Source organism: Trachurus japonicus, chromosome 14 (assembly GCF_045865225.1).
Source record: "Trachurus japonicus isolate A0001 chromosome 14, Traja_1.0".
NCBI classification, from domain to species: Eukaryota; Metazoa; Chordata; class Actinopteri; order Carangiformes; family Carangidae; genus Trachurus; species Trachurus japonicus.
Window position 1 is genome coordinate 11,726,848 of NC_140920.1, and position 24,749 is coordinate 11,751,596.

The 24,749-nt window shown below is 41.3% G+C and overlaps 1 protein-coding gene across 2 annotated transcripts in view; it reads right to left on the minus strand.

Moving 5' to 3' along the window:
* Positions 1 to 462: 462 nt before the first annotated feature.
* nlgn2b (neuroligin 2b) overlaps positions 463 to 24,749 on the minus strand; it is a 95,597-nt gene continuing 71,310 nt past the window's right edge. For both annotated transcript variants that reach the window (XM_085797528.1, XM_085797529.1), the window contains exons 4-9: positions 22,163 to 22,312; positions 10,782 to 10,967; positions 7,531 to 7,796; positions 7,220 to 7,373; positions 5,885 to 6,251; positions 463 to 5,293 (exon numbers count right to left, since the gene is read on the minus strand). In XM_085797528.1, coding sequence (XP_085653654.1) covers positions 4,360 to 5,293; positions 5,885 to 6,251; positions 7,220 to 7,373; positions 7,531 to 7,796; positions 10,782 to 10,967; positions 22,163 to 22,312 — 2,057 coding nt within the window. In that variant the 3' untranslated portion in view covers positions 463 to 4,359. The remainder of the gene's footprint in view (positions 5,294 to 5,884; positions 6,252 to 7,219; positions 7,374 to 7,530; positions 7,797 to 10,781; positions 10,968 to 22,162; positions 22,313 to 24,749) is intronic.

A 24,749-nucleotide genomic window follows, 5' to 3' on the forward strand; every position in this document is an offset into this window, starting at 1 on the left:
TGTCTGAGCAAGGGCTGTGACTTCAGGGCAACATAGACAGTGACTTGGAAAGAAAGTGAAAAAGTGACAAGACATGCGGACTCGAGCTAGCTGGAAAAATCTTCAGTAAAATAAAGTCAATGATTAAAACAGAAACCTAACAACTACTGAAGCCAATGTTGGCCATTTAGAGCTAGCAAAATGCTACTTTAGTGACAAGTAATCAATTTGCAGCTAGCCCACACCTTGTTCCCAGCGGCAGACAGTACACATGCTACCAAATTGAGGATATGTAAAATAAATAACTACGCTGTTGAAATAAACCAATAACAAAGATCAGACTTTTAGCCAACAGGCGGCAAGATAACACGACTTTATGATAAATATCTTACTCTCCTACCCCCAAGTGGACAGCATATTCATTACAACTTTTACATCAGATCTAACCATGTGACAAAACGGAAGAGCAGGAAATGAAAATAATTTGTTTAAGAATGTCTTTTAATGTTTTCCAGTTCATATACACAACATACAGTGTGTAATAGCCTCTATTTGAAATAGAAATATTAACTTTAATTCTTTCAACCCCTTCTGGTCATTTATGCTCTCTCACAGTATCTTGAGCTTCAAGCAGGTTACTGAATCAGACTAAATGAAACAGACAAACAGGTGCAAGCCTTCGCGTTACCATTCGTTGAATGTTGTAAAAAGAAGATATCTGGATTCCTGTAATGTTTTTTTGTTTTTTCCTCGGTCCCTAAAGTTAAGCCAACATCAGAACTGTAGTGTAAACATGTAAACTTGAGTGAGTGTGCTTCCATTATCTGTTGGCTGTCCACCTTTATTTCCAAAAGGAATCAAAAAATGTCTTTGTTATACTACTTTTGGAAGTGTGGGCAACTCAAACTCATATAATAGCTCAAATAGCTGGGTCAATGTTCCCATAAACTGAATATGCAGAAAAAGAATTACCAAACAAGGTAGCAAACCAACCACTGTCACTAGAGTCTGAAAGACCAAAAAGAGTAAAAAGGGGTTCACCACCTTCCAGTTACAGATTAAACTGCATGACAATGGTCAAGACGTTGTGAGACACTAACAATTAAATCCAACATCATCACAATTTAAACTTCTAGATTTGTGGGTTGTTTGGAGCACATTTGAAACATCTGTCCTGTCTTTTGTTATTCTGCCTCATTTCTCGAATCATCCCGACTTCCCCTTCCGTCATCTGTTCTCTGCAGCTGTTCTTTAGCTTTTTAACCAATAAAAGGACGAATTGCACCCAAAAGCTTCCGTCATGATTGATGGGATAGTGCCAGATGTGTACGGTACGCTTTAGACAGCCACATACGCAGTATAAACATTTTTTTTTAAAATCACCACAATATCTAGGCTAACCTGAGCCGTAAGCATTCCTTTTCGTGTTTATGTTGACCTCAACCATGCTGTGTTTTTTTAAATTTTTTAATTATTCATGTATGATAACAGATGTATTCATGTGCCCACAACCTATTGGAATTTGCCCCTTGAATATCTAGGAAATAAAGGAGAATCGAACATACACATGAGTGATAAAATCATGTAAGTCATCTAAACTTGCACCTGTTGTCACAAAGAAAAGATCCGGCCAATCACTCAAACCAAACAACAAACATAATATTTACAAATTCCAGTTTGTTCTCTTACACTTAAAAAATGTACAGTTAGTTTCATGTGTTGGTTTTTGTTCTTTTGTCCGCGCAGCTCGCTCCAGTCCAGTGTGAGGGATGGCAGTCTGGCTCCAGAGTGTCGTTATCCTAAGCAGACAGGATACAGGACATTACAAGGAGGGGGAATTAATCCAGCTTGCTTTTGTGGTATATGGTTTATGAGTAATGTCTGTCATTAAAGATTTTTTTTTTAAATCAGGTTTTTAGAACGTTTCCTCTGTGCATCGACAGATCGGACTGTAGCTGACGAGCTATTTCGTTGTCACCATTGAATCACGGTCGGCATTTGTCCAGTGTTGTCCTAATGTCACCAGGGTTTTTTTTTTTTTCAGAATTGTCCAGAGTGTGACCCGTCTCTGTGTTCAATTGTGCGAAAGATGTGAAACGCGCATACAAGGCTTTCTCACCTTTTGACCATCATAAATATATCTCATCCTTTCTCCCGCCTTGCAGAGGAGAGAATCATAAAACAACAAAAGAGCAGACGAAAAGATAACTGTCAGGCAGTCTTCAAACACTTGAAGCATGTGGTTTATGTCAGTCACAGACAAAAACCTTATTTAGACTATTCATGTAAAGTTTCTTTTTTTGTAACTTAAAAAAGTGCTATCTTCAGGTGAGATTGAGAGACAGTGACTGTGCAAACTTGACAGAGAAACAGAGCAAAAAAAACAAACAAACAAAAAAACGGGGAGGGAAAGATAAAAGGCTTTCATCAGTCTTTCTGGTAGATTTGCAGCACAGCCTCAGTGTTAGGAAATGAAAAAAATAAAGAGGAAATATTTACTCTTTTTGTTATAATCATAGTTTTACACAATATTCATCTCTTAATACTTTAATACCTTTTGAAGTGCCACAAAGTGCAGTTGATATTAAAATAGAAAATGAAAAATGATTTTCCCAAAAAAAGAAAGAGGAAAAAAAATCAATGAAGAACAAGGCAAATCATTAAAATGACAAACAAACTTCTTTGTCCACACTTTAGGAGAAAAAAAATCATGCAAATATTCCCAGACAGCAAAGTAGTTAATAAAACTTTATATTCTTCTTTTTTAAACGAGGATATATTGATTTGATCTGATTTCCCTTTAAAAAAGAGACCAGCCACAGTGCAACATTGAGTGTAATTAAAAAAAAAACAAAGAAAAAAAAACAGGTGTGTGGATCAAAAAGAAAGATGAAGGGGGTTGGCACTTTTTATGATGGTAATTCCTTTTTGTAAGATACAGTCAGGATGGACCTCTCCAGGCGGTCCACTGGACGCCAGTGAAAGAGGAATTTTATCACAGTACTTGGCACCAAGAATGCTGGTAAAAACGAGATATCAGAATATCTTTTTTTTTCATTCATATCCTTACAATTTATTAATAATACATCATTTACATTTGTGTTTTTGTATAAAAGACTCCAAAAGGAAAAAAGAGTCTAGAAGTGATTGTGAGAAAGAGGAGAGAAGTGGAGATGGGAATGGATTATGTCAATGGTTTAATAAAAACAGCTACAAGGGAGGATGCAGAAAGAGATAGAGAAGAGGGAGAGAGAGGGTGAGGCAGCGAAAAGAGAGAAGCAGTTAAATGAGCTGAGATGGGGATACAGACAGAGACATAATGAGTGAGAAACAAATAAAGTAATGGACATGATTAGAGCCTGTGTGGCGGAGATGCAGCGAGATCTAATGGGCAGCCTGGATTCCAGGTTGCGTCCCACGGACTGAGTATGATTCAGTTATTTCCTGTTACCGCCCATCAGTTGAAGCCCCAATCTGGAAAGTCTTTCAAAAGCATCTGTTCTGAGTAGACTTTTTTTTTTGTTTTAAAAAAAAAGCTGAACTTTTGATGACATCTGGGTTGCACTGTAACTGAAACAGGTATGTTACTTTTGTAATTAGAAGAAAATTAAGTTTGGAAAAAATGATGAAAAAACTCATGCTGAGATGTCAAATAGTGTTCATCCTTGTACTCCCAGCCCTGTCAATACATCTCACACTAAATAAAATTCCCCAAAATCCGAGCGCAGAGACAGCTGTTGGGACATAGTGTTCAACACAGTGTGCCAAACTTCACTTCCAGATTGGGCCTTTAAAGCTGCAATTTGTAAGTTTCAAGAAATCACCGCTTTATGACAGACAGCTTGTTGGAGCATATGTTGCCTCAGACAAAGCTGCTCGCTACTGTAATATCTTTTCACTAAATGAATGAAAATGAATATTTGTATTCTATGTTAAACTTAGTTTTACACTGACACAACAACACATGCGCAAAACAACCAAGCTACACATAAGATGCCTGACTGATTGTGATTAGCTCGATACCTCTGTGGGAGAGAGCTACAAGCTTAAAGCTGCATTTTTTTTGGAGGCTCACCTAAGCACCAGATATTGAGAGAGCTTTAACGGGGCAAAAGAGTATGTAGCTATAATGTGGCAGGCTTTTGGCAAAGAAGCTTTTTTTTTTTTTTTTAAATCAACTCCTTTATTTATGTTTACATTTTAGAGGTATTTCACTGCTTGAAATCTTACAAACTGCAGCTTTACTTGAGGGCTTTAATGAGAAAAGACAAAGATATAGTAAAGAAGAGTAGAGGGAGGTGAGAGTGAAGTTTGTATGGAGCAGTTTGTGTGGTGTGTCTCTGTGAGCCCAGAGTGGGGTAGCAGAGGTTGTGCCTGGTCCTATACACGGGTGGTGGAGTGTTGGTGTGGCAGGGCATTGTTGCTGTGGCTGGGGACGGGTGTGGTGGAGGGGGCCGGGACGGGGGGATAGGTGTTGAAGGGGTGGAGGGGCTGCATGCTGCTGATGGTGCTGGGGATCATGGTGATGGTGTTGGCCGTCATCAGTGGCACATCCTCCGGTGCTCGCCGCAGGGCCAGCGTGTAGTCGGGTGGGCACACGGGAGGCCGCAGAGGCTCCAGGTCGCCGTGGACGCCGCGGGACGGGAGGGGCGTGCCGTGCTCCAGCTCCACTCTCTGCTGCTTCATCTGCAACGACATGAGCTCCTCCTCCTGGCTCAGCGCCAGGTCGTTGTGCGGCGGGGCCCCTACCACTCCCATGCCTACGCCCATGCCCATCGTCGTGCCTCGTTGCGGGGAGAGTCGGCGGTGGCGTCTCTGCATGAGTTCGTGGCGCTTATCCCGTTTGTAGTACAGCGCGGCAAAGGCCAGCACATTCAGGAAAAGAAGCGAGGCGCCCACAGCTACCGTCACGCTCAGCTCGGTGGAGTAGTCCCTGGTCTCGTCGGGGAAGGGGGAGTAGCGGGGCCTCTCTGAACCGTCAGGCTCGGGATCAGGAGGATAGGTGGAGATTACAGGGTGTCGTGTGGAGCGGGTACCGGGGTTCATGGAGCCCTTCCAGCGGTTGGTGCCTCCAGGTGGCATTCGGGTTGTGAAGGAGCTAATGATATCCTCGTGGAGGCTGTGGAGATGTGGCACCAGCTCTAGCCAGAAGGCCACCTTGTTAGCGCGATAGTTGTCTCTGACGCGAGGCTTCAGGCCGATGTGCAAGTACTGCTTGTCTTTGGAGCTGAACTTGGTCCAGATGACCTCCTCGAAGCGGTTGGGCTTGGTGTGGATGAAGGTGGTGTCCTGAGGAACTGGTAGGTTAGGATCCCTGGAAAAGAGAAACAGGAAAACAAAAATTCTTTCCTCCGATGCTGAATCATGGCTAATTCACTAACTGATTATAGGGGAGTTCACAATGTGAGGCGAGCAGCTGAGCAGAAATCAGATATGGAGAGACAGGTGTCAAATTCACAACATATATGAAATCTGTTATATTTAATGTGTTATACATGAGCCACTGCATATACAGTATGCTATAAAGAGGAACTATGCAGGATTTTTAGCTTAACTATGCTACATTTTTACCTTTTATTAAACAGCTTTGGAATAATTGTGATGGTTTAATAAATTACATGTAACTTGTTACGAGGGAGAATGGAGGCTCTTTGCCTTCCACCTAGCGTCTCTTGGCTGAAAAACGAACCATCTTATATGATATATAACATTATCTACTGCTCTATTTATTGATTTCTCTCCAGCTTCGTTGTAAACAAATGCACATGGCCAGGAGGAGGGTTAGCAAAACAGCGGAAAAGCAACTGGACTTGCATAGTTTCCCTTTAATATACCACACTTGATATTTTAATTAGATAAACTCACTCATCAAAGAGTTACCTACTAAATTAGGTATTTTACTGACCCAGTCTTTGCGAAGTTGGTCCAGTAAGTCATGACGACAGCACTGAGCATCACATCGTTCTTGGAGAAGTTACAGGGAAAGAGGTCAGTGGCTCCCACCATGGGAATCCCAAACACATAGGGTATCTCATCTCCGTGGGCTGCGTCTGCCCAGTCTGGCCTCGCCTCAGTCTGACAGTGGTGGTGGAAGGTATAGAAGTAGACGGGTGACTGGAACTCAGCGTGCAGCTTGGCAGTGGCGACGGCCGGAGCCACCCACTGATGGTCCGTAAACAAAGCCAGGAGCGTCTTCCTACGCATGTCACTGTTATCCCTGTCAGCCCAGTCTGTGTACATGAACTTTATGGTCTCCCTCAGGATATCTTTACCTAAGAAGAAACAAAAAAAGGACTGTGAGTATGTACTGTGCGTAGTGATAGTGTGTGGTTGTCTGCAACATTATCTTTATAGTGGATGTTTTTCTACTTCCTGTCTATGTACTGCCTGTGAGTGGCACTGCACCAATAACGTCGGACCTGACTCACTGCACTGAAGCATCATAAACATATTTTACAGGGAACTCAGTAAACTATATTGGAAAATCTATGTTACCCTAGTGTGTGGTTTCATCACAGCAAATAAATAATCGAAGAGGAAGTCTAATCAATCCATTTTTTTTTCTACTTATCTGTTCACAGAGGTGAAACAATGTCAAAGCATGAATCACAGGGGACGGCTCCTGCACCACCAGGCTAGTGTAGCCTAACTGTTAGCATGTCCACTTACAGCTACACCACACAACTGTCCCTGAAAAATAAATTGAATCCACTGCAAACAGAAAATGCAACAAAGGCGACTAAATCATCATGTCTCCTTATTCATTCACCTTTATTTATTTTTGACAAAGCGGGATAACCTTAAACCTGTTACCTCGTTCAAAAGTATGGTACGTAACCTTAGTCGTCATTCATGCAAAGGAAACCTTTAATTAATCAGATTTTCAAAGATTTTCTGTAGCACAGTTCCATTATTAACGTATTTTCCTTCAGATTCTTGAATTATGTTGTTCAGATTGTTTGGCTGAAAAACATAAGATTGTGAAGAGAAAACAAAGACGAAAAAATCCTACAGAAATGTCCTTTGCAAGACAACCGTACGGTGGGCTTCACTACCCCTGACCCTCGCCTCACAGGTCACAGCGGCCTGACAAGACTCTTCCATCACAAGCCAGACTTAGATTGCCCTGCCTTTGTTGGAGTTTGAGCATCATTTTAATGAGTTCTCAGTGGCAGAGGCAAACAACAAGTCGAACATGTCAGATTTCAGCTTTGAATTTGAAGGTGAAATCATATCTGACCGTCAGGGTATCCATACAGATTGTCCACAAAGTTGGATATGGTGTAGTCGAACGAAGCTGCTGATATGCCGTCTTCTCCTTCACTGTCATCCACAAACTTCAGGCCCTCTCCTTGGTTGACTCCCAGCAGTATGTCGTAGTTGAGGAACTCGCCCTGGTGTCACGAAAAGCACACACAAACACAACATGAGGAACCAGAGTACTGTAGTGATTACCTCTAATTTGTAGCAGTTGGCAGGGAAAGCGAGGAAATCATTAACGGACAAAATGCAGTTATTCACTGGATGGTGTCCAGAGAAACCGGCTTTGACCTGCTGCATGAGGATCTCAGGGTCGTCAGGCACCACGTCCCCGTCCACCACCGGTCCGAAGGCGATGTGATAGCGTGCAGGCTGGATGTCTTGGTCCACCAGCTCCCGGAAACTCTTCCTCCGCAGGCAGTCCACCAACTCAGCCATGTCCCCCAGAGTGCAGCCGACCTTCTTGGCCAGGATCTTGGTGTACATGAGCGGTCGGTAGTTGACTGACCAGCTGGAGATGGCTGAGCCGCTCTGAGCGATGGCCCTCTGGAACAGGCCTACGCACAGCAGAACCATACACAGCAGATATAGCTTCAACAGAAAACATACAGTCACTTGTTTTTCTCTGAGTTAAGCTCTGCTTTCTTCCCTCTGACACACTTTTGCTAGCAGCTGATGGGGCCTTCAAGGCTTTACAATGTGAGTGCTTTCAATAATGCATATGTTGGAGGAGGAGCAATTGTAGAGTATTACATACGAGGCAAGATGAAGCAGATATCCTGCTGCTTTTTGGAGCTGGAGAAAATCTTTATGAACATTAAGGGGAGGAAAATGAAGTGTTGCCATTACATACGACGAGAGGCAGCAGCAAGAAAAATGGTGACAACTCTTCACAGAGCGGTGGGCTTGATGGCCACACTGGATAAAGCGAGAAAGACAGAAAGAGCGACAGAGAGAAAGAAAACTGCTCGCACTGTTGCGCCGCTGCACTGTTATGTAAAGTGGCTTGCTGTCCCTCTGTTTTATCTGCAGATTCTGTCATTAATAATTAAGCCCCCCCATATTCTGCATGTGCCCCACCCCCGCTCCTCTCCCTGTGAAATCAATTAAGAAGCCTCTCAGCTGCAGCTCCAGCTCTACTGCTCATCTCATCTCTCCTCTGCGCTCACACACACAAACACAGGCGTGCGCGCACACACACACACACACACACACACACACACACACACACACACACACACACACACACACACACACACACACACACACACACACACACACACACACACACACACACACACACGAGCAGTACCTTTAAAAAAAACTCTTCACCCTCTAACTTTTTCTGCGCTTTGCGGTGTTACAGCCTGCCTTCAAAATGGAGCAGAGGAGGATTTTTTTTTTGTGCCACAAATCTATGCATAATAACCCATCATGATAATGTGGATGTTCAGTTTTTGGCTTTTGATAGCGCATCAGCTGTTAATGTGAGAGAAAACGTGACATAATCGTCACCGAAGTAACCCTAAAAATAACCAAAAATGGAAGCCAACCAATTTCTTGTAAAGGAACTAAGGAAGTTTTTTAATGTCATACTATATAAAGTCTGTGAGGTTGATGGCTAAATGCCACACAGCGGGTGCAGCACAGGAGCCACAGTGCCATTTTGGAAGCTCACGTAATGTATTTGAATATAAGTGTGATAGCTTATCTAATGGTATTGTTTCATCCACGAGCCTATTCTTGTGTGTGATTAGCTGATGAGAGAAAACCCGGCGTATAATTTGAGTTTGTAGGTGTGAGTATTTGACTTTGTCTCTGGACAGCGTGCAATACGGCCAACATTAGCTGGCAACTCGCCAACAACTGACAACCTGGTCAATACTCCACAATTATTGAACTGCTTTTCCATGTCCTCCTGAATATCTGTCTTCCCTTGCTTGCACACACTCACTGTGGAGAGAATCTGCTTCACACAGTACAGATAAAAGATGTGATTTCATCTGTCCAAGGTCAGTTTGTCAGTGTGAAGGTTAAACACTTTAGTAATAATATAATCTGAGTTCTTGGTAAAGAATAAAGTGCTATTCACCTTCTGAACTCTACCAACCAAGATCACATCAGAGGATTACAGATCAAGCATCTGGTGGGTATTTTAGAGATCTGTCATTCAAAAACAAACAAAAAAAAGTAAATGCTGTCCTTAATAAGAGGCATAGGCTGCTGCTCTGGTTCCCAAAGCGATGCCTAGATGCCACACCAACGATACTGCGAGATTTTCATTTAATATACTTTAAAATAACATTTGCATTAAGTATGTATCACATTATGCTTTCCAAAGTATGAAAATTGAGGAATAATATCTAAATCACTTAAAAAACAAAAAAAAAACCAACAACAATTGTTAGATGCACTGATATGACACAGCTGTTAACGTCACATCTCAAAGTTGCTAGCTGCCATAGTAACACAAACATGTTTTCCAGATATAGTAGAAACCAAAAGATGTTAAAACTCACACTCTACTGTTGGCTCAGTGGTTAACTGGGGAAACTAGTGGTCTCACACCTGAAGGCTTTCTCTGTGGTTAAAAACTGTCAGTTGCAGAAATGGTGAGAAAATAGTAAGAAAAAAAAAGAATGTAATGTAAGTATTTTAACCAACTAGCATTTAATTAATTCCTTATTTAGTTGGAGTTGAATATTTATCTGCAATTTGCACAGCAGCAACACCTAAACCTGTTAGCTTCTTTATTTAGAGTGATTTCTGACTGTTGTGTCAGTTGTGAACTAATGATTATAAGGGAGGAAGGTGCAGTGAAAAAAAACAACTTATGTTTGTGAACCATTCTCGGTACACTGCTTAGTTTTTTTTGTAGTGTTTTCAACAAAAGCAACTAATTTTACAGCAGTGGCGCCTGCTGGTGACATTAGTTAAACATCAGACATGTGCACTGAAGACTGTAATTTAGCTTTTAGCCCAAATTGCAAGATCACTGAGTAAAAGAGCGGCTATTAACTGTCCGTCAATTAAAGGGACGGAATGATTTCAAAATACGACCTCAGTCCTCACTGAGACACATGTTGTTAATGTCTTAGAGTCGCCACAGACTCCCAGTGTTTTCCTGAGGCCTTGTCGAGAGAGGCTTAGTTTTATTGCAGAAGGACAATTTTCAGTGATCGTTGTCCCATGTGGGATGACGTTATTTGGGATTATTACAGAGCTTCTATCCCAAGGTGAGTAATAGTTTCATGGCAAATAACCTACTGTTTCCCCCCCATCTGTCCTCTTGATCACTGCACAGGTTGACAATCTGGTTTCCTTTCAGATTACAGAGACAAAAACCTATAGTGCTGCATTTAGTTAATAACTCATTTCTGAGTATTGAATCCAATCCTTTAATATCACCATATATCTCTTCTGATTTTGGATGCTGATTTTAGAAATTGTGTGGAAATACACTCAGGACCGTCCTGAAATGTTAATCCCTTTTGTGCAGGGTATACTATACTAAAGTGACAATGACAGTGACAGAACCTCACCCTCAGAGTGGTGGGAGAGGATGAGAAGGTTCACACAGGCGGCACCGGCTCCGGAGCCAAAGATGGTGATTCTCTCTGGGTCTCCTCCAAAGTGGCCAATGTTTTCATTGAGCCAGCGCAGGGCTTGGATCTGGTCCAACAAGCCATAGTTCCCTTTAGCAGACTGGTCCCCTGTGCTCAGAAACCCTGCAGGGTAAATTAGAACAAACAGAGAGAGGAAAAGAGAGAGAAAATACAGATTCATGTGTGAGTGCAGGAGCGGGGCAGAAATTCAAGAGCACGGGGACAACAATTGTGTGCATTTATCGCCTCTTTAAAAGTATCCCACATAAACAGAAGATGGCAACCTGTCATTGTCAGGAACTTCTCAGCCTCCATAACTTTGCAAGTCTGAAGAGATTTTACACAGATCACTTGCCAAATTACTCATTTTTAATACCCACGCTAGAAATACAACACAGTTAAGAGAACTTGTCAGTGGAGAGAGGAGGAGAGCAACAGAAGGCATGTTTCACCTACTTCCAGGACACACATTTACACAGTAGGTGCACACCCACAACAAGATATAATAAACTGAACAAAATGTCACACAAACACACGTGCAAAACACATAAAGAATGCTTTGTTCTTCATAAATAAATTACACATGTTTCAAACATGATATTTCAATCTGTACCACACACAGCTTGGCTGTTTGGACTCAAATTCCCAGGGAAAGATCTAAAATTATTGTTTTAGTAAACTCACACATGCACAGATGACTGGCTGTAGGGTGTGTGTGTGTGTGTGTGTGTGTGTGTGTGTGTGTGTGTGTGTGTGTGTGTGAGTGTGAGAGAGAGATGAAGAACGTGTCTCCTTGTGTCATCCTCTCGGCACCATTTCTCAGCACTACCAGAGGCACACAAAGACAGACTTTGACTATAGCGTAAATGTAACTAATAGACTTTAGATAGATGTCTAAATTTATCCATTGCACAGAGTATTTCTTCACCGTATTAACTGGCACTAATTTGCTGTGAATTCTGGGAAAAAGAAGGAGTCAGTCTAGTCAGGATAGTTTTCTTGGACATGTCATTCAGTGCTCTAGGCCTCCTACAGGTTAGAGCACAAACTCATCCATTTCTCATTATTTGCTGCACAACGCTGTTAGGAAGCCACAAATTATGGGAAATGTTTTCTATTTTTGTCATCTATTGCCACTGATTCTCACCATGGAAACGGTGCTCTTAGTTCAGAGTAAGCATGAGGGTCGGGTGGAAAATTTTTGGGGAGTTTAGATAATCAGTATTTATTTTTGTGAAACTGTACAGTAATTGGATCGATCTAAGAGTGAAATTAAAACCAGATATACTATAGACACACTACACCACAGATTACTCTGTGTTGCAGTGTGTTCAGCTTTTTGACCGTAAACAGCTCCCCGAAGCTGATAACTGTGGTCAAACTGACAAGCCAAAACAATGGGCTGAGAAACACTTTGAAAACTGACTGGATGTGCAAAGTTGGGTAAAAACTCTCAGTGGATTTAGCACTGCATGTGAACTCTTACATAAAAGTCGCCAAAAAAACAGGAAAAAACGAAGCTGTCATGTGATCCATTTGCAGTATAAAAATATAGACTACTGCAGCTTGAAGGAAGATGGAGCTGTCTAGTTATCTCCAACCATAATGTGTGCCTTCAGTGGACAAGATGGCTGGAGAATATTTTCATCTTTTCTTGTGCAGATTTAGCAGCTGGTACACAATGCTCATGTCACGCCAGCTAACCCATCCACTGACTTGTAAGATAGCTGCTTTATGTGGTGAGACAGCTCATGTGTAGTTTGAACTGAATAGTTTCGTATTCAGTAATAATTCAAAACCTGGACTGCAGACATTACCATACACATACTGTACAGCTTGACACAATGCAACCATGCTACATGTCACCCACATGAGCTGAGATGTTGAATAGTAAATATTTACTTTTGCAGGGATATGTAGTAAAATTGCAAATACACAAAGAATCCAGCTACATGGCATGAGCACACGTGTCAGCTTTTGGTGAATGAATCATTCAGTTTGTTTCCTTGCGTGGAAATTGAAAAAGACACTTTTAAAGTGACTGAATCCAGCAGTGTATTCTAAAGGACAGTCATAAAGTACAGTATAGGGGATGCACAGAGACAGATGGTGGCAGACAGCGTGTTACAAAGAGTGCTGAACAGCAAATTAAGTTTTATTGTTAATGATGATAATGTGACGGTGGTGATGATGATGGTAGCAGCAGTGGTGATGATGACAACCTGCCAAATTGACCTTTCTACAACCATCAGGGTGACACACACACACATGTCTTGTGCTGCACTCTTCACTGCGCTGCAACTACAGTTAACAGCCTGAAGTCTTTTTGGTGAGGTGACCTAACTCAATCATGATTCATATGACAGCGTGTCAAAATGCTATTATTATATTATATTATATTATATTATATTATATTATATTATATTATATTAGACAAGTTTGGCAACTATGAATGTCAGCTATATACGGTATTTTGGTATTTACTTTAGGTCCAGTGAGGCACCAGGTGTGCATATACTGTGTAATTGTATTATCCTTGGATCATCCCAGCATTGACCAGCTTTTAGCCTGATGTGACTCTGACCTGGTAATGTATCAGTGCTGACCTGTGCCATAGGCAAACCATAGGCATGTGGAAGTGTCTGCTTCGTGGCTGCCCAGCCGAGTACTGAGCTGCCTGCCACAGTTGCCTGGCAACTGTCCAGAGCTTCAGGCAAAATGATATGGACAGACACTCACAAAAGCACTTCCATACACACATTCAAGCACTTCCATAGTCAAGTACACAAACAGCTGCATGCATGCACACATAAAAGCACACACACAGACACACACATACACACACAAAAATATCAAAGTCACTGAACGCATGCGCAGATGAGTACGTGAACTAGCATGCTAACTCGAGCTAGCACCTCCTGTACCGGCTTTTGCAAGGGCAACATGAGAGATGAAATTTATCTTCCATTATTGAAGATAAGTCAAACAACTTCCCTCTTCTTGTCTCTTTCTCTTTCACTAAGTTTTCTTTCTGATACCCCCCCCCCATCTGCTGAGTTGGGCTTCCTACTGACTTTAGCGCTGAGAGCAGCAGTTTATGAGGCTGAACTCATGCATATTCAACACTTGCAAAGGTAACGGCCAAGGAACTGTGAGGAGAGTCATCAACCTCTGAGTAAAGATACAAGCTGAAGATAGGGAAATGAATGGCTGGAATACATCAGAGGAGTAGTGAGCAACAGATGGAGGGAAATTTAAAATTATATTTACAATATATTGTATTAGCTAATCAAAAGAGAAAAAAATGAAACTAACTGCAATCTCCAATGCCTTAACTTCAGAAAATCTCTCAGAAACAGAAATCATGAAAGCTTTATATTGCCATTGAATGAAAAAAAAAAGCAGGGAGAGCACTTAGTCTTTCTCTATTATACACTGATGAGATGAGTTACGGTAAGAGCCATTATCCCTTATTGATATGGTACTCCATCTACAACAGGGACTTGTATTAGTATAGAGATGTGTCAGAAGGATTTTCATTTCATAAGAGATGCATTATATGAAAAGGGGCAACAGCACAACACCAAATGGACGTTTTCAGTATTCCGAACAGGGCATTTAGCGTACTATAATGAACCACTTTATTCACTACATCCTCTGTTGTGCACCAAGTCTGCAAGAGAGTGCACTATTCACAGATTCACAGCCCAGAACTGAAGTGTGGTCAGTCATCTGACTGTTTGACTACTGAGACGGGAACATGCATCTGCAGAGTAATTTTGTAGGACTGAACAGAATGACTGCAGTGGGTCACTGAACATGTTTCTGTGAACAGAGAAGAAAGAACTGAGGGAGGGGGGTGGGAGGGTGGGGGGGATAAAAAAATCCGGAGACATAAAACAGGTATTAAAGTGAATATTGCCCAAAGCTACTGTCAGATCCTAAATGACAAGAGAGGTGAAAAGAATATACTGTAGGACATATTATATAATTTCACCGTGACGTCACACAAGGGATGATGAGGGATGTCAAAAATCAGAGGGAAGATATTGCCTTTTTTAATACGCACAGAAAATGTGACGGAACAGAGGAGACAAATCAGTTTTTCTGTACACGAGACATCGCTAACCTGATTGGGTGAAAAATAGTCACTATTTAAAGAAAGAAAGAAAAAACCTTAGCAGATGGTGTCTGTTTCCTGCACAGTGAAGACTAAAGAATATGTTTTGATGATTGGAATAAAGTGGATTTGATCATTCGGTGTTATGCAGCCACCTTGGGGATTAACTGGGGTGTATGAATACAACTATGGATAAATATGACTGATTTTTTTTTACTGAGCCATATGCAAGTTCTATCAATAAGAAAGCAGTGACTCTGAGGTACAGTATACAGTTAACTTGTTAGTCTGAATCTTTTGGAAGAAGCATGTAGTTTCAATTATAATGAGTTTATAAAGCCGCTGCTAGTTTTGATTGCTAACACTCTCTAGAGTACCCGATGTTTCCAGCGTGTAAAGGTGGTCTATGATCTTTTTTATCATCTAATTCAAAGAACTATTGCTCCTTCAACTCTTGGAAATTCTTGTAGGAACATCACATTATTTTGTTTTTTACAGAAATCTCGTAGGTTTCCTTGTTGGCACTAGAGTTCAATCTGAAGACTTGCTGCTCACTCTGTATATCAAGTATGCCCAGAAATGAAATTACATTGTAATTGGGCTCCCTCCCGTGGAACTACTGTGATGTAAGCATACCGCCCATATGCCTGCAATGTCATTGTATTCATTACCTTACTTATCTCATTCAATTTCTACTCTCACATGTCCACTCAAATGGTCCCAAGCTGTGCAATAAAACCAGGCTGTCATGCAAATCTAAAACACTTTGCTGAAAGCTTCAAATGTCACAGACACAAAGACATTTCAAAGCCTTTCCAAAAAAAGAGAAAAAAAAGTTAAATCTCAAAAACAACTAGTTATTGATGAAAAACAGATCAATTAAAAACAGATCATGTAAACAGCCTCATTTGCAGACAGAAGCTGCAGACGTATTTGTCTTAACATGGATCCGTTGACAGTTAAGGTGCCTTCATTCTTAGCAGTGCATTATGTAACTGTCCACTGATTATACTGTATTAATAGTACAGTTTTATTTTAGTGTGGTTATTACATCAGTGTTCTCTATTCGCTGGCTACACTGGAGGTTACTGACGTGAGTCATATCGAGGTATCTGCAGTGTGGGGTTTATGATGTTAGCATGAATAACAGTATGTTAGTATTTATAGTGTCCAAGTATCTTATTTGGTTGTGGTTGGACAATCACATCACAGCTTTAAAGACTAAATAGTACCAAATAACACCATGAGGATCTTTGTCAATCATCAAACAAGAAATCATCTAAGAAATAAGGGTTTTTTAAAAGCCCCATGTTGCCATGGAGTCACTAAGTAGGCTGTTACTGGAGACCACTGAGCAAAACTGATGTTTCCTTTGAGATGTAGGAGTGTAGTTTTTGTAAGAAAAAGGCTAAATGTCCAATGGTTCCCATAAACAAATAATCTTTTAAAAGAAACTTGCAGTGCAGCATACAGATGTGCAGACAATTAGAGTTTGATTCAGAAGCTTTAAGTGGTGAGTAAGATGTCGAGCATGAGGATGACTAGCTGCATTAATTATCTTCCTTGTATTTGACTGTTCCAGCTGTGATGTGGCTGCCTGCCTGGCATGCGGACTGATGTCAGCTTTAGTCAATATACCTATAAGTCATTAGTGTTCAATGTGAACTTTGAGAAAAAGCTGTCCTTGGATGTTTTTTTTGGTGGAAACCTCAAGAGACCTGAAGAAACCTTAAGAGCCAGAGAGCAGATTAAGTGTTTTAGCCATTTCTGCAAAGGGGAGAAATCATGTCTAATGCTTTAATATTTAATTTCTTGGCCCAACATTTTGATTTGCACATGAATCTAGTCACAACCATAACATCACTGGAGCAAAATGATCTTAGTTTTCTCTGCTGTCATCACAGTCAGTGCTTTATAGGGGAAATATGGGAACAGCAGTGCAGTGTTCATGATTGCTGGCAGAGTGGGAAGATTGTGGCTCTGTGCTGGGAGTGGGAGGTGTGTGTCGTTTGTATTTAGGGACAGCTGAGTTGTGAGAAGGCAGCAGGCTGAAATTAATTGAGAGCAAAATCTGTGCTGGCTAAAAATACGGTTTATGTCACATTTACAGGGATGTTTTTGAGAACAACGGGTCATACAATTTGAACTGATTCCTAAGGTTAACTTGGCTATTGACTTGACTCCAGCTCAAAACATTTTCATGTGCTCAGGCTTGTGAGATTCTACCTATTAAGAAACAAAGAAGATTGATTCACAAACAGAGCTGATATACCAATATATAATATAATTACTATAATATGTTTTATAATAAAGTATTGAGTGACTGTGTAAAGTATTAATTATAGATATATTTATGTCAGGTTTCATAAAAACTTAATATAAAACTATTGAAGATAACAGATGAAATGAGGTCACATTCACTTCATCAGATTCATTATTTGGTAATTTACTCATGTGGCATATCTGAAAGCTTGAGACTTGTTACATGATGTCACTATGTCTGTGTCCATTTCAAACAATGCCATATGAATTTCTCTTTAACTGTGTCCCTTTCAGTTTTAGTTAGTAACACTTACAGTGTGTTGTAAAAGTGTTTCACCGAATGTGGTCGGTCATTAGTTTGTTTTTCACTACTTTTGTGGTAAAACAGCATAATTAGGCTGATACAGAAGGCTTCAAGCTGCTCAAATCAATCTTTTTTTATATCAAAAAGCATCAAATGACTGTGCGCATTGTCAAAACTCACCAAGAATTATCACTTGACTCTGCAGCTCTCCTAAAGAGCCATCTTTAAGCGCATTGTTTTAACTCTGCAGCCTGCAACTTTAATGTGTCTGTTCATTCTTAATGCACTCATCAACCTTGTCCCAGCTGTGCAGTGCAGATGTTTTCAACAAAGCTGTTCTGATAAATTCCCTGTACCCTGGCTGCCCTGCACCAAGTGGCAGACAAACAAAGTTACGAGCTGGTGAACACAGTGGCACATTTAGAAGCTAAAGAGCCTGATATTTCTTTCAGGAGTTGGTGGAGACCAAAAACAGAGCTAGAATGACTGAAATGTGGACTTTAATTTGTCAGGTGGCTGCAAACATGACACGATTAAATATGCTACAGGGCAGCCATAACAATTTTAAAAACTGCTCAGGGCTGTGAATGCTAATGTTGCTTGGCGAATGACTGCTAATACTAATGCCTGCTGGATTTTCTGTGTAAACAGGCAGCTGTTTGTTAGCACGTTCACCATATCAACTCTGGGAGGGGATAATATGTCAATGTTTTGTTTACAGCTTGTAAAAATAATGAATGTTTTTTTTTTTAATGGCAGCATATACAAACATTACATCTCATATCTCTGACACAAAAGTTGGCAGTAATTGAGTTAGCGAAGACACACAGTATCACCCTGAGCAGCTATAAATATGAAAAATGTATTTTGGCAGGATAATAACCAAACAAATATTAAATTCATAACTAATTTTATTCGGTGAAGAATTTGTGGTTATTAAACGTGGTGGTAATACCGCCAAGTAGGCTGCTCTTACTGAACTTACAAGTAAAAGCTGAAATTGGGTAGAAAGTGCAGAGAAACGTTTCCAGGAGAAGCGTTTCATCTCTCTTCCTGAGGTGAAAAATGTTCTCACTCTTAGAGCCCACGATGGTGGGCCTTTCCCCAGAGTTCATTAATTAGTTAATTAGTTAATTAGTCTGAACAGATGGCAATGCTACACAAATCAGAAGGCTCTCTGGGCCCGGAGCAGGAGGAAGGTAGGAGAAGGTGAGCTGAGCAGCAATCTGAAATCTCAACTGTCACCAAACCTCTGAACCGAGCCGTGTGCAGCAGACATTTTCTCCTCATTCACCCATTTTATTGCACGACAGAGAACATCATGAATTAGTAAGAAAATTGCAGGGAGTATATCATTCGCCGAGAAATTACATGTGTATGTGTCATAGCCGAATCAAAGCATTAAGTGTTTGACCATATGCAAGGGGTGCTGTGGTCACACTGCGGGAGCGTTTATTTGAATGAATACTTTGCATCACTGCAGATTTTAAAAAGCATTTCTGATGGTTTATTTTTAGACTGTTCCCATCTCCCCCCTTCTGTTTCCTTTTCCCTCTGTCTCTCTATGATTCTCTCTCGCTCATCTGTCTCTATTTCCTGCTCTCTCTCTTCTTCCCTTATTCCTGACTCCCTCTCACTCTCTTAAAGGCACAGGCACTGTATGAAATGAGGTTGGCATGTGTAAGCTCCCGTGTGTGTAAGTACAGGATAATACTAAAGATTAGAACATAAAACTATTAAAATACGGTATGCTTTAGTTTCTCACTTTGACTAAAACGCACAGTGTCAGAGTGGAATGCTATTAAAAATTCAGATGGATGGTGCATTATTCATATATATATATTACGCACAGCACATAACCAAGTATAGGCGCGCGCACACTATCACATGCACAAGAAAATATTAGTGTGCATGCAGGCAAACATGGATGCTCATGCTACACAAACATATAATTCTCTCTCTCTGTCTCTCTCTCTGACACACGCACACACACACACACACACACACACACACACACACACACACACACACACACACACACACACACACACACACACACACACACACACACACACACACACACACAGAGGGATAATCGCCTTAGTACAGTAACCCATTTAAAGCATATCTGGGAGAGAGAGACAGAGAGAGCACACACTCGCCCACATACCAAAATTTTCAACAATGTTAAAGGAATCGAGGACACTGCGTCATCTCTCATAATCATTCAGCAGGATCGCTCTCCACATCAATGTATATATATATATATTTTGTATGTATTTTCACCGCCGTGTGCGTGTGTGCCTGTGTGCCTGTGTGCGTGCTCTACAACACCAGAGTGCGCTTCTTCAGACCTCTTCAACATAAATCGCAGCAACAATGTCGGTGTAAATCGGCCAAATTGAAACAAGGTAGAGCATGTCTTGTGAAGGAAAGCAAAGAGAGATACCACTGAGGGAGCGTTGGGATCAGCGTGTAATTTAATGCCAAATTCAACAAACCTGATTTCAAATTGTGAACTGCACGCTCAATTTGTTAATAGTCACGCTTTGTCTGACAGCTGTGAAAAAGACCGCATAATGAGCTGAAATCGCGGTGGATAAAGCTGCGGGGCCAGGTCCTCATTTCACTAAACCTTAGTTTGTCCTTGTCCCTGTGCCTCTCCACTGGCACGGTCAGTAACGGTCTGGATCATGTTACCCTCTGCTTATACTCACTGCGACTCTTGGACGACATCCTAAACTACTCCCATTTCTCTGTTTACCATTATTCTGATATGTTGAAACAGGCGTGATGCAATAAACACGATCTGATTACCCAACCTGGCAGCTGCAATGAATGACACAGATAGTCTTTGTGCAAACACCTCCAAAAGATGATGCCAAATGTAAATACTTGACTCCACTGATATCCAGTAACACAAGGGCTAGGTACACACACACACACACACACACACAAACACACACTGCTGAGCCCACGCTCACAGACCATACAAGCACTGCAAAGCTCCAACAGAATGGACAAATAGAAAACCCCTTAATCCAAAAATACACTGAAAGCAACAGACACACATAGTGCTTTTTTTCAATGGCTGAATGTACACCAAAGACACTAAGTGGTTGGTGGTGTCTCTGAAGTCGGTTTTCTCTGGAGAAGTGCATGTCAATACAACAATTAATTAATAAAAAAAAAGAAGAAGTAATTTTCAGGCTAAGTGAACACAGTAAATACACCTGTTTGTGCTTTCTTACGAAATCCCTGCTGCATAGAAATAACATTCAGTGAACAGATAATGGTGTAAGTGATGAGCGCTGAGCATCTTTAGCAGCAGAAATGACAACTCAGGATTAAGCAGACCTCATTGTGTGTGACTTCAAGACTGAAATCACTTTAGAACTGCTCACAAAGGCTGCTATTATACATACACGACTCCAAGTCCCAGACCAGTAATATTGTATAGTGCAGTACAGTGTGTGTTATCAGGTGTTCATTAGACTTCTGCTACCTGACCTGAATCTTGATACTTTGTCAGGACCTGTCAGGTGCAGGGTTTTGGATTTGGTTATTTTCAGACGTGATTCATTATGAAATTTGTCTCTGTCTCTCTCCAACTGTGCCAGTCCTTTTCTGTCATGTCATGTTCCAATGACATACAGGATGCAATACACACTAGGATAAGGAAAACAGACTATATGGCTGCTACACTGAATTAGCCCAGTGTGCTAACAGTCTGAAATCAATAAAATACGAGAAAATATATACAGCTTTGGGTCAGGCTCAGATCCTAAATTTCACAGAGCCACTCAAGTTCAGCCAGGTCAAAGCTTAAGGACTCTGGCACAGGTGAGGGCCCCATTTCCCAAAAGCATCTTTAAAAGTATCCTAACAATAAATCCCCTATTGTGAGTTAGGTAGAGTCACTTTATTACACTATTTCAGCCCCATTCTATCGTGTTCAGTGCAGCAGAAGTTATTTTCCTTCTTCAAGAAAGAAAATCCATAACTCTTTCTTCTACAGACCCCCAGAAATCTTTCAAAAGGCCATGAACCTCCCTTGGACACAACAACCTGAACGACCAGGTAGCATAAAGCAAGTTACATGTAACTGCAGTACTATGAATACTGAATTGTGTTAGATATCCCATAATTCAAATGGCTGAAAGTTGCTGAAATGGTGAACAAAGTAATTAGCACAGATGCAGGGACACACATGCTGAATCAAAACATGAGTGTTCAGATACTTTTTTAGGCTAAACATTGTAAAATCCATCATACAAACCTTAATTTGCACGTCAACTGAAATTATTTGAGACATGTGGCTGTTTTATGACAAAAAAATTCAATGAGCCTCATGGTTTATTCCATTGCAGGTGTAAACTGACATTCATAGCTGTAAAGTTGCCCTGGAGTGAGACAATATGAGACCTGGAAGGGTTTAAATGTCCATTGTTAAACCTCTCTTGTGTTCAACAATGATTTATGATTTGATATATAAATCATATTGATGGAAAGGCAGTAGGATTTATGTTTCACACCGTTTCTACACATCATTTCACAGAATGGACATGTTTAGATGTCTGACACATGAGGACTTAAGTCAAGGTGAGGTAACACAGTGTTTACCAAACTTACCGAGCACACCCAGTCGATAGTTCATGGTGACCACGATGACATTTCCATAGGCAGCAAGGACGCTGCCATCAAACATGTTCCCTGAGCCCTCCATGTAGGAGCCCCCGTGGATGAACAGCATCACCGGCTTCTTACGACGATCCCGAATATCTGCACAGCACAGACAGACAGAGAGTGTTTGTTACTTTCATGTTTATTCACTGTTTGGTAAAATTCTGAACCGTGCATTCATTTTTAAGAATTCCTGTTCAGCTTAAGCATCCCCAAAGCAACAGGTAGTCATCCCGTTTTAATCCGACAGCTCTAGATTTATATAACTGCACAGTCTTCTTAGTAAAAAAAGATCTATATGGAGCATTTTCTAATCTCTTACAGCCTGCAATTCACAAGAAAAAAGAAGATGAAGATACTAAGTGTGAAACATTTTCAGTACACTGCCTTTAAGTTGCTAGCAAGTATTTCATGTCTGCCCCACTGGACTGATCCTCTTTATTTTATTCTGTGATGTTCGATTCCCCTCTCCGATGCAGTGGTACCTTCCCAAACTGTTATGCCCCTCCATGTGTGGAGCAAATGGTGCAGCCAATTCTGAGGCCTTCTCTGTTATTGGTGTCTTTATGCCCATCAGTGTGTTGCTATGGTTCACTCTGTCAGCATGTGTGTGTGCGCCGATGCTCTCCTGAACCCCCCCCCCCTTCTCCAAATCCTCTCTCTCTCTCTCAGCGTCTGTGGTATGGTCTGAGAGTCTGAGCGTGGATAAGGCTGAGAGAGCTGCCAGTGCAGCCCAGTTAGGCTGAGCGTCTGCACTGTGCAGGGCCTGTGGATAATTTGTATGAAAGCCAGACCAAGTGGAAACATAAATAACAGCCACAGCATCTGTTTACCCTGATGAGCTTCAGCACTCAGAGATGGGGAGACAGAGAGATAGGAGGAGAGAACAAGAGATAAAGAGGAGGAGGGGGGAAGAGGAGGAGGAGGAGGAGGAGGAGGGGGGTGAGGGGGGTAAGACAGAGGGAGGAAGGAGATGAAAATAGGGCAGCGTGAAAGATCTGACGGGGGTAGAGACATAGATGGGAGGTTTGTACCGAAAAAAGAGGATAGCGATGATGAAAAAATATGAAATGTTACAGAGCAAGTCATACATAGGGAAGTACGGTAATGAACACTCAAATTCACACAGGATTCACATCGTATTCATACAGACACACACACACACACACACACACACAAACTCTTGCATAGGCAGCTGCGATGCTGAGTCGCTATGGAAACTGCTTCTCGCTAATAGAACTGCACCAGCCATTCCATTGCACCGACTCACTGAATGCCTGTTGCCGTGGTAACAAATTCTACTCACGTATTTGCACACCCGCCTGCATCACCACCTGAATCTCAGGTTACACATGCACTTGGGTGCGTCACTCACAGTCGAGCGTTCACACACACACACACACGCACGTACCCGCACACACACACACACACAAGTGAGCACAAAATGGCACATATGGCTTCACACATGCAGACATCTTTCATGGATCATACGAATGACACAAGCGGGCTGGCTAAAAATATGAATTTTCACTCGTACACCCCGACTCGCTGCTCTTTTTCTTCTCCTCTCTGGTGTGTTCTGAACCTCGGCTGATTTCCCAGAGGATATGTAAACAAGTTCAATTATCCCAGCATTACCAGGACAGTACAGAGGAGTGACATCAGCAGGCCATCATCAACCGCATTCACAGCAACACTCGCACCATAAATTAAACCCCTCGGAGAGTGACATGTAGCTGCCATTTTTTTAAAGGTCCAATCACTACTTTTTAAAAAATTGTTTTTCACATTTGGGAACAATGAAGCAATATATAAGAAAGGACAACAAAGGCTGTATTTACTACACTGCTGAAATATTTTTTAATGTTGACAGGCGCCTAATGGAGTCATTTTACAGATCCATCACAGCATCCGTCCTTCACTTCACAATGATTTGTTGGTACGGGAATTTAAATGTACGAGACAGGAATCAATTAGGACACCCTGTCAAGACAGGGAGTAAAATCATTGGTGAGAAGCAGCCCTGTCTGTCAGACACATCACACAAAAAGCTTAATCCATCCTATTTAATCCAGGCCATCCTCTCTTTAATCAACCTGACACGCTGCCCTCTGGTCAGAGATACAGGTTTTTGAATGATTAGGTGCAAAGGGTTCACCTGTTCATTTAACTCTATTCTAGTATACTATGTACTATATTATACTATGTACTATATATAGTACTTTTTCTTCTCTTTGTAGCTGTTTTCTTTCTTTCATACATCTTTACTGTTTAAATTACATGTCTAAGACCACTGTGTTTTATTTTCATGTCATTTTCTTGTGTTTTATTGTCTCGTGTTTATGTGTTTCCTGCAAAAACAACGTCCTCTTGTAGGAAAATAAAGATCTGGCCCGATTTGAACTAAATCACCCTTCCCTCCCGCCCATCCATTCTTCCACTTTGTTAAATCCGGGAGCCTACATTACCCACAATACAACACAACCACCAGCAGAGACAAGGATATTGAGGTGGTGTCTCAACTATTTGTTTTACA